The 11448-nt window shown below is 45.2% G+C and overlaps 1 protein-coding gene across 1 annotated transcript in view; it reads left to right on the top strand.

Annotated features, from left to right (window-relative positions):
* The first annotated feature begins 217 nt into the window (after positions 1–217).
* Positions 218–11448, top strand: part of ntng2b (netrin g2b) — a 68640-nt gene continuing 57409 nt past the window's right edge. Inside the window, exons 1-2 of the mRNA XM_061078518.1 lie at positions 218–317; positions 1503–2282. Coding sequence (XP_060934501.1) covers positions 2061–2282 — 222 coding nt within the window. The 5' untranslated portion in view covers positions 218–317; positions 1503–2060. The remainder of the gene's footprint in view (positions 318–1502; positions 2283–11448) is intronic.

Below are 11448 nucleotides of genomic sequence, written 5' to 3'. Positions count from 1 at the left end.
CAAGAAGAAGAAAGAGAGAAAAGTATCCGGCAGAAATACAACCAGCGCGGCGAGCCTGGGCAGGGAGGAGGATAACGGGAGTAACAGCGAGGACCGCGAAGGGGGAACGAGTATTTTACTGGACCAGTCGGAGAGAGGATCTTTCTGAGCAGAGAGAGGGAGAGAGAGCAAGGGAGAGAGAGAGAGAGAGAGAGAGAGAGAGAGAGAGAGAGAGAGAGAGAGAGAGAGAGAGAGAGAGAGAGAGGGAGGCAGGACGTGTGCACGGAGGCTCCATCGCCACACAAAGTGCTGCGCTGCCTCACGGATGCATGTGAGAAGTAAGTGCTTTATCTGATGTGATAAAAAAACACCGGGAGTGTCTGTGGAGCTCCCAAAAGTTACAGGCACCAGATCCGGAGCAGCAGCGGGATCCGGGCACTTCCAGCTGTATTTACACTGTTTCACATCGATGTGTGAATAGATAATAGATATTCTGTGAGTGATGCTGCGCGGTGGGATGCACTATGCTGGGGGTGGGAGGGTGGGGGGCTGACACACCCCTACAAGAATGTCAGTGCCGGGGGGGGGGGGCAGCTTTTTGGCGACTTTACTTTGACAGTCCGCGTATGCAGGGTGGATGGCGTGGGACAGGCTGCGCAAGGACCTGGCTTCTGGGGGGATGACAGCCGGAGGGTGATCAATGGATTCCACGCTGCACAAAAATGTCACCCATATTTATTCATGTATTAATATATTCAGTTTAAATCGAATTATAATCTCAAAGTGAATAAATCTGGCGAGGGCACATTTCCACTGCAGTTTTTTTGTGCTTAAAGTTTGTTATTAAGTGAAACAGGGCAGCTCACTTTAATTTTAATTCTTGAAACATTCATTATTGTATGCAGGCAATCACATTTTAAGTGAATGGCTGTCAAACGTCTCGTCGGGGTTCCCATTTCTTCCTGTGCAATTATTATAAACACATCTGGAGTCTCCGTCTCCACAGGAGCTGTTACAACTCCTGCGCACACAAACCGGCAACGCACACGTGTTTTTACGCACAAGGTTATCCACTACGGCGCTGCGCTTTGAATGCGTTTTTTTTTTAAAGTGCAACTCTGAACTTTAAATGTCAAAGATCACCTCCCAGGTTCGATGTTGGGTTTTAAATGAACGTGTCGTCTTTTAAAAGCGAACTGTCACACAATCCCTTTTAAGTTCTGCGTGTGTGGTTATTGTGATGTCAACAAGCGCAATGTAGGCAACTGCATCACAGAGAAAGAGTTAGGGAAAGCGACCCACCCATGCGCATGTATATTTCAAAGACTGGTATTCAACATTTATTTATGCAAAAAGGGAGGGAAACACCATGCAGGATCCAATTAATCTCAAATTGAGCTGTGAAAAATATGACGGGGTCTATTCTCCCCTTTACAAGATGATTAAGGATATATGATGAGTGCATGATGGGTTATTACGCACGGCACTAACTCCCTGCTTCTCTCACATTTGTCCCCGTTTAGCCCCAGGACAACCACAGGAGCTCGGCCAGCCTCAAGCGTCCAATGGATCTACCTGAAGGAGGAGCAGCGACCTCTCCTTCCTCCTGCCCGGCCGGCTCCGGCACCGCTTGCCCGCAGGACCCCGCTCTCTGAGCCGTGGACCAGCGCTGACGTCTCCTGCATCAACTCCCTGCAACACTATGGTTAAAGCGTATGCCAAGATTAATCTCTGTAACATTATCCGCCTTTCCATCCACCGCCCATCCTCCACGGGAAGCCAGTCGTCAAATCAACAAAGTGTCCCTCTCTGGAGGCCGTCGATATTTATGAAGAGACACTGAGTGAAAGTGGCCGATCCAGTGTCCTCCTGTCATTTAGGGAATTTATTAGTCTGGAGTTGCGAGTTGTGTTTCGATTTCCCTGCGCCTCTCTCCATTCACACTGCAGCAGTATGGTGGTGTTATAGGGATGTCCACCGTTTCCTGATAATCACCACTCCATGCGCGTCACCTCTCCCCTGAGCTCCGTGGCCCCCTCACCCTGCGCCGGACCCCGCTCCAAGCGACCCCCCAGCCGGCCATGCTCCTCCAGGCCGCGTTGCTGCTGCTGCTGCTGCACTGCTTGGCCTCCACCCGGGGCCAGTACGACCTGTGCAAGTCCCTGGTGAGCACGGATGAGGGCTCGGTGTGGGAGCAGTACGCGTGCCAGCCGAAGTCCATGTCCATGAAAGACCACATGCGCATCAAGGTGGATCCGCCCGGCATCACGTGTGGAAACCCGCCGGAGAGGTTCTGCACTCTGGTGAGTTCATGTCGGGTCTAAAACACCATTTCGACTTTTATTATTAACTTTTAAAAAATAGAGAAAACACGTTTGAAAGTGTAAAGAGTTGTAAACATGCTCCACACCCGCAGATAACTTGTATTAAAATGCAGTTAAATTAGTTTATAGAGTGTAAAAAGTAGACAAATAATCGGGTTTATTTTGGGGTTATGATCACAGCGTTATGCAGTTAAGCTATATTGTGACAATGTGAAAAGTAATGACTCACAGATAAGATGGTCTAATTAAAGCCGGAGCAGGATTCACACTATAAAAGCTATGGGGATCTAAAAGGGATGGAGGATGTGTAATGACTTGGCAGGGTCCTCGCCCCCTCAGAGAGGTCTGGAGGTGTTGTTTACATTACTATGGACTTGGCATCCACGGGATCCGGTTTGATTTGCGCTTTTGGAGGACCTCACATTTCCTCTGGTTAAAATGCATATAGCGGGACCTTTCTACTTCCAAGGACGGTGAAGGGTGAGCTGCAGGAAAACTCATTAAAATGTCTGCTACAGTCATATTTAACACACTTTAGCCTGCAGGCTAGTGCCCATCCCAGCTAATGTAGGTGTGATCATTTGAAAGAAGGGTTATAAAATCATTGTCATCCTAAAAAGACTGCAATTAAGTTTCACGCTGCCTCTCCTGCGGAAAGTTTTGTGTTTGACAGACAGGAATTTCCTTCTCCCCACAGGCGCCCTCAGTTGGCCGGTTCCAAAGGTGCTAGACCCGCCTCAAGAGCCCTGAGTTAACATTTTACAAAAAGTGTGTCTAGAGTGTTGAGGCCTGTCTACATCACGTTATGTAATCATGTCTGCATGGTAATTATCTGTTTGTGCTGTGTGCCTGGAGATTTGTTACCTTCAGTCAGACTCTACAAACAGCCCTCTACCCCGTGTCTCCCTCCCTTCCTCTTTACTGAGACTAATAAAAGTACTTGGGGTCATCTGACAGGAGCAGGAAAGGATATTGTGCTCCTTGGATACCTAATGGTTAATGATTTGTTTAATGTAGAGGTAGCGGAAACCACTGTCGTCTTGAGAAAGCTTCTCCGATGACTCCTCCTGAGAGGGGAGACGGACGGAGGCAAGGGAAAGAGGGAAGGGGGGGTGGGTGGGGGTGAGTGAAGAGAGATGCTCGCTGCCATAACGTATTGACGTCTGCCCCCTAATGGCCCCGGCCTGGAAACTTCTATAACTATGTTTCTGAGTGAGCAGTGATGAAATATTGATGGGCTCCTTAATGGTTCCTTCCTCACAAGGGTTGGCCAGCGTCGCTCCATCCCATGGATCCAGGGTGTACTGCCCGGCGAATGAGAAAGAGAGAGAGAGAAAGAAAGAGAGTGGGATGGAGGGTGGGACAGGAAGGAGTCTGGTCTTAGTCAGCACTTTTTCGTCGTACGGGGTCTTTATAGAGGAAAGTTTAGGTTCTTCTCAGGTCATCCGCGGCTGTGGGGATTGAACCAGGCACCCTGCTGCACAGGGGATTTAGGAAGGGAAAGAAGCTGTGAGATCAAAGTTTACTTAAGAAGCGACGGATGTCTGACTCAAAGTCCTTTATAATGAGAAAGTAGAGTAGGACTCTCATTTAAAACTTCCGTAAGGTCCTTTCTCTACATGTCACAATCTGTGATTCTACATGTGTCTAACAGGAAATCGGCTGTTTGGGTTAAGAATGGCAGATCATCTCCTGTCTTATCTTCCTCCGAGCGTTAATCCATGTGTGCACACTTCAGCGAAGGGAATCAAGGCCACGGCGTCTCTCCTCTCTCTCTTTCTTTTGGACACACGAGCCGGGTGGTGGCGGGAGGGTTATTGGTATACAGATCATTTATTTTTCAGGCAAGCAGCACTTTTTATCCCCCTCTTCCTCTTGCCCCCCCCCCCCCGGAATTTGGCAGCTTTACAGAAAAGCCGGTTCCTTATCTAATTGGTGTACATTTACATTCACTCACTCATTCAGCAATCCCACAAGTGAAGGGAAAGTCGGGGCACCGCAAAAAAAAAAAAAAAGACTGCATCACCCAGTGCGCAGAGCTGCTCATCCTTAATAAGACTTGAGACGTACTGCGGAAGATGCAAAATACCCCCCCCCCTCCTCTTTCGCTCCCCTATGAGTGCTACAGTGCATTCCTAAAAACTATGGAAGAATTTACTTTTTGGGGGTTTTGATGTTGAGGCATACTGTAGCTTCCCCTGCTTACATTGGTTTACAGTCGTTTTTTTTGGTCTCTTCATCTCCACATGGATGCATTTTTTTCCCTTTCCCTTCATCACTCTTGTTCGCCCGGAATGCAGCATCGTTTCTCCACAGCCAAACAGGCCAGTATGTTGGCTTCTTTCAACATGACGGGCTTCCAGCATTTCGACAAAGATGCTACTGTCACTAGTGCTGTGCATGGAGCTTCAATAGTTTCTTTGTAGTTTCTCCTTATGATAGCTGCTACGGAGCCGCAGCTTGCAGTTGAGGATGATGGAGTAAGGAGGGCTGAGGGGGGTGAGGCGGTCCGTTGCAGAGGGGGATAGCTAATGATGAAGGAGAGGTGAGGAAGATCCATGCTTACCTAAGCAGAAAGATGAAAATCAGACCACAGTTCCACAGTAGTACACACTGTGTCGATATGAAATTGCTGCATTCCGAAAAAGGCTGCGCTGTTGTTTGCGATTTCATTTTTTTTGTTTTTGAACCGAAACCTTCAATCAACACTCTCCCTTGGGAGCGAGAACAGAGAGCAGCCGAATGCAAATGGGTGCGAGCATGTGTGTGTACAGGAATGTACAGCGTGCGGTGGCAGGGACGGGGACCAGAAGCGGTGTGTGAAGCATGTGCAAAGCGCACAGTAGTATGTCCAAGAAAGACAACTCCAACAAAACAAACACACCTTCCTGTTCCACAACACATTTTCCCGTTTTAGAAGGTAGAAATCAGCCAGCTCTAAAAATAGACATGAGAGGAGAGAGAAGCCGCGCAGCAGCGGAAGGGGAGCATGCAGGAAGGGGAGGAAGATGGCAGCTGGTAGCGTGGATCAGTGCTTCCCAGACTGGGCCTATGGCCATACCTCATACTCCCCAGCTTGCACAGTATAGTCCTGCCACATCCAACCAGCCTGCCCTGCTCAGCAGTGGGCCATCAAGGCCAGGCGAAAAGGGGCCACCCACACCCAGCAGTGGGTCATCCCTGATGCACCTCCCTGGGGTAAAAGAGAGCCCAGGTGGCCAGTGTCCTACTAATACACCACTGGAGGTGAATCTGGTCACAGCACGAGCAGGTCTGATGGTGTAGGGCACAATTAACCAAGGGGACGGGGAGACAGAAACAGGCAGCTAGAGTAAAGAGAGTGACAGAGAGAGTGACTGGCGAACAAGGGAGGTGGGGGAGGGTGTAATGATGTAATGGCATGGCTTGCTTCCCCATTAGGACACAGTTGAAAGTGATCAGAGAGTGTTTAGATGTGTTGGCAAAACGAGAGGGTAGTTATAAGTGAGATTTATCTCCGACTCAGGTGATACTAAGAGGGATTGGCTGCGGGAGCTTAGACAGCTCGAGGTGAACTCTTGTCTCAACAGTCAGGATCTCAGGACTGATCATATGTATACTGAAGCAACAGAGCCGTGTTTGTGTGTGTTTGTGGGTTTGCAACAGCGTAGGAGATCGACTGGCTCCATTACTTTGGCAACCTGGATGCATTAACAAAATTTGTGTCCATTTTAACTACTGCTCATGAAAAAATTCTGCTCCACACCTCTGTTGCAGAGATTTGGGAAAGGAAGACAAGGTCAAGAAGCCGCCTATAGCTTTCCAAAAGAAAACAGAATCCATCTCAAAGAGAAACAGAAAGTAGTCCCATGGCGCTGCCTGTAGTTTGAGATTATTTGAGTTGAAGAGTTTAGAAGGCTGAGACTTGTGCTCTGGCACGATTTCAATGCTACACTATGTCCAGAACGATGTGTCAGGGCAAGGGCCATGATTCTCTTAAAGTACTCTCCAAAATACTTTTCTGCAAAGATTTCCATGGGAATACTTTCTGTGTTTACTTTGAGTCAGACTCAAAAGCAAATGTTTGAGATGATCTCTGTTCATTTGAAGTTTGTCTGAAATAGAGGACCCATGCTCCTGAGTCCTGTCCCGAACTGACATTCCTGCCAAAGTCTACATTACCCAAAATAACCTCTAGTATGGGAACGGTGGGTAGAATGCATCACTTACAAGGAACACAACACATAAGTCAACTTTTAACCTCTACTACACTTTTAAACACTTCAGTAACTCAATTAAAGAGAAAATGCACAGATTTGTCACATCAGATTCTGTTTACAGACTGCATACGACACAAAACTTGTATAGAGCTCTTTGACGCTGGCCTCACATGTACGTGTTGTGTACCCTTGATGGTGGGTGTTCCTGACGCTGGCATGATTATCATGAGGACATCCTCAGGACACACAACATAGCTGGCTTTCATGCTAACATGCCATGCTAGCGGTCAGTGCAATGCTAAAGAGAAGCTCACGGGTAATAAAATCCACAACTACAAACATCAGGTTAAGCAGCAGCAGCTTTTGCCTCTACAATGATTTGAATGGTTGATGTTTGATGACGTCACATGAGTCTGTGATGGTTACGTAAATTAATAAAAACTTAAAAGCTGTTAATGTGGTGTTAAAAAAAGGTTTGCATATAGGATCTCTATAGAGCATCCTTCATCACTATAAGCTACACTTATCACGAGTTTCACAACTTTGGAATTTCTGACTGAAGTGTTGATGGTCGAGTTACACCTTCGGTTATGTAGGCAACAATAAGAAAAAAGGACAATCTCGCGGAATCCCTTGTATGTAATAGGAGTGCAACTCCAAATCAGTAAATCACTCTTTAAGAAACACAGAAAGAATTAAATACTATAAAGATCTCTGACGCACGTTGCTTATCTCTCTCTTAAAGATGAAACTCAATTTATAGTTTGTCTGTCTTTCTTTTTCTTTATCTTCTACAACACTGTGATTGGTTTGGATTTAATAACAGACATCAATAAAAGATAATAGCTTTTACCTGAAATCACCCCATCAGTCCACTTTAAAGGAAAGAGTAACTCTGATATTTTGTGTATAGTACACAAAATATCTGCTGTTACGTGAATTTTAAGATTAGTTCCAAACGTAGCAGGACAACCCCCTGTTTCTGCTTTAAAACAGCATGATTCTGTCCTCCTCTCTTCCTCCGGCAACATCATACATGATCACAGCAAAAACCTTTACTTTTCCTTGCATGAACGCACACGAAAAAACACCTACCCACACAACCACACACACCTAAGTCACACTTACACTCGCCAACTGCTGTTTAGTACAGAGCAAGATATTTCACAGCAAGCGAAAAATTCAGTGTGTGAGGTAATTAAAATTAAAAGGCAGCTTTATGATTTGTAATTACAAAGACACACACACACAGACATACACACACGCCAGCTTCACCGGATAACAAGAACTTCCAGTATGATGGAAAAACAGTCCAACAAAATAAAAGATTAACGTCATAAGTGAAAAAGCAATATCCCTTCCTCTTCTCCCTCTGTGGCCTTTTTAATGGTAAGGTCATTTCATTTGATGTTTCTCCAAAACAAAATAAATTGTGTTCTCTGAGTGTGTGTCCCTACCTTTATTCCCCTTGCTAGCAATATAACTTAGAAACTTATATAAGTGGAGGAAGAAATAAAGAGGAGAGAGAGGCCAAGACGGCGACTGTATTTTGTTTGGGGGGGACGGACAGGAATGGTCATAAAAGCGAGGTGGGAAAGAGGAGAGGACGGGCAGAGCGGTTTTTCTCATGCTTTATTTCTGCCTAAATGCATAACGGCAGCTTTATACTTCCATAGTCAACCAGTAATGTTTGGTTATTGCCGCTGTGTTAAAAAACAGTATAGTGCATTACTTCTTAAGTAATGTCTGTGGAAGAAACATTGTCGGGTCAGAGAGCTCACTCATTTTTTAGTCACAGCTTCACAATCAAAAGCGCCACGGAGGTAACTCAGAGGTGAATCAGTGCTCGCAGCCGGAGCGCGAGGCCAACACCAGCACTTGAGAAGTTATTAATGGGTGTTTAAAATCGCATTGTTGTCACGCGAGTGAAAACAAGGAAGTAACTCATGTGCAGGGGGCATGATGGCGGCCGTTGTCGTGGAGACAGGATCCCAGGGAGGATAATTGCCGGAGGGGCTTAGCAGTGCAGGCCACCTGCCGCAGCAGTTGGCCCAGGATCCGTGTGTGTGTGTGAGAGCGAGAGTGTGTCTATCCTGGAATAGATATACTGGACCGGGGCAGAGCGGTGGCAGGAGGACAGAGCAGGATAAGGAGGACAGAGCACACAAAGGGCTTAAACATAACCTTAGGCGTAAGTCTCTCATGAGGGATAAAAATCCTCCAGCCTATATAACTATACAGTACATATCACCTCTATTGTAACTAATCCTAAAGGGCTCAGGGAGGTCAGAGCAGATTTTGTCCCGACAAAGAGACAAGAACTATAAAAAAAAAAACTGCATTGATCCTTGATCCTTGTCTAGAGAAGAATGTGTGGTCAAAATAATATTGGTGTTTTTGTTGTTGTTTCTGGCACATGCTCATAAACCAACGCAACAATCAACACGCACAAAGTAAGCTGTGATGTCACAGTTTCCTCACTCAATTTTTTATATATATATTTTTCTTTTTTATCTGCACTTTGGAAGGTGTCATTTAAGTGACTTTTGAAGGTGAGGCCTAAACACAGAGGAAAAAAGGTTTGTTTTTTGCTGAATACCTGTCTCAGTGTGGACGGCTTCAGACACACAAACACGCTTCCGGGAGCGGTGCAGACTTTCCACTGTATCTGGAGCAGTGTGACAGTGAGATCATTTTAAATAGGATTTGCAGGTTGAGGTTCATCCCAAGAACAACAGCGTACTAATCCACTCCTGTTTGTGTTTGTGTGTCTGGACGGAGGTCAGGGGATGTCATGACGTAGGGCAACCGAACCAGCTTGAGCTCTACTGTACTGCGCAGCTTTCAAATAAACAACATAAATAATAACTAGAACAAGTAACTAACTCTAATTATCCTTCTTGAATGCACTCCCTTATGAGCATTGTAGATCACAATCCTAAGTGTGTTTGTGCTGTCAGTGATCTCTATCTGAGGCAGAGCAAGGGAGATAATTGCGTTATCAGATGGAGGACAATGATGCAATGCCATTCCAGTGAGGAGTGAGACAGATTATCTGCAGTCTTTGTTATAAAGATACCGTTGTTCCACTGCTGTGTCTTCACGTGCATCTCAGTCCTGCACGGTGTCTCCTGTGCCGTACCGCTTCCCTCAGCAAAGGCTCAGGGTTTGCTTATGTTCGGAGTTTTTTCCCCCGTTGTCACCATAAATCAGATGATTTATAATCTCAGCCTTGCAGGATTGTAACTTTTGCTTTTGTTATTAGACCACTAGAGTGGGTTTGAGTGACTGCTCACTTTCCCTTGGTACAGTCCAATGACTCCATTGAAACCGCAGCGCTGTCGGCAGATGCAGCTTTTTTGCAACAGCAAAAGTGAGCGTCTCTAAAGAAGCGGTGACACACGATCGGAGCTCACGCGGGCGCATCGATATGATGCAGTGTTGGGTTTACGTCAGAGCTCAGTTCATGAAGAAGGAAGTGATACTCCACCCTAAATCTTTTGTGCCTCTGCGGGCTTGAACGGTGGCTGTGGGAAGTTTGGTCTGTGTGAATTCATGTTACTTATCGGATTTCCAGTGGATAGTATTTAAACATTCAAGGGACATTTTTCAAACCTCTTAATGACCCATTTCTCCATCTGTATGCGCAATATGTTACAAACGCTCATATCTCCATGCAAAATATGGCTAAATACACCATCTTCCATCCCAGTCCTCATGCATGAGCTCATTAGCAGACATGTGTTGGTTTGCACATGTTGAAAAGCCCATCGCCTGCTGACTCCATCCTCCGGTTTCCAATCAAACACAGAACTACAAACTATTTAGAGGCAACTTTAAAGCCAACAGGGGGTGAGTGTTTGATTCTGGGTGGACTATCACTTAAAAGTCTTAATGATCTAATTCTGCTGAGCTGAACTAAAGCAGCTGCAACATTACAATTCATTGCATTAATGTTGAGTAATGTATTTGATCTTTGTAGCTTGTATCGCAGTGATAAAAAGTGGACAAGCTAAATTCTTGCATCACTCATTTCCGTGAGCATGACGCTGCAAAAAAGGTTAATTTCTTTTATTACTAGAATTTGGATCAATAAAGTACCACTACCTATACATTAACACAAAATGTTGTACCATTATTAGTGATTATTCAATCTCTGTAAGATGTGAGCACACACTCTCGAGGGGTTTTCAAATGGTCATTCAATAATATGACAATTGGTGATGAACAAATATGCCTCATTGAGAGTTTGGTAGCATGCTTTACTTTGACTGCATCGTAACTCTCTCAATGTGTACTGAGCAATGTTGACCTCAACTCTACAGTTGTACTAACAGTGATTTTGCTGCTGAGCTTTAGTTACAAGAAACCAAACGTCTTTTCAGCTCCAATAGATTGAATTCCTATTTTTTCAATTGCAACTCTGTCACATATGTTTTTGCAGAGTAATGAGTCATTCCGTCTACCAAACAACACGACAGATGTAAAGTATATCACTGACTAGGTTTGCATATATGCTGACTATTGACCTTATACTGGATAAGACATCATTAAGCTTATGATGTTTGCACGAGTTCCTAATAGAATATTCCATTCCCTTTCCCATCTGTTCACATCAACATTATGCCCTACTACTTGTTTACACTCTAACCCCGGACATGCGTTGTCAAGCTGCCGTACGTCCATGTTGCAAAATGCTGTAAAACTTTAATTGGACGTTATAAGGTCATTAAAGATGTATACATGTCTACATAACGTGACTACGGTCGGAATACTCCAGGTGTCTTAATTTGGTTATTGTGTATTCCAAGTATGACCTTATTCAGGTTAAACTCATCAGAAATTGCTGTTTACATGACTGTGTCATATTGCTACTGTCCTAATGTCGGCATATTGATGTCCATGTAAATGTATCAATTGTTTGTCATTGGCCAGTCGTTCTCTGA

Source organism: Limanda limanda, chromosome 1, assembly GCF_963576545.1.
Source record: "Limanda limanda chromosome 1, fLimLim1.1, whole genome shotgun sequence".
Lineage (NCBI taxonomy): Eukaryota > Metazoa > Chordata > Actinopteri > Pleuronectiformes > Pleuronectidae > Limanda > Limanda limanda.
Note: the sequence above shows the minus strand (reverse complement) of the source record. Positions and strands in the feature narration are given on the sequence as shown.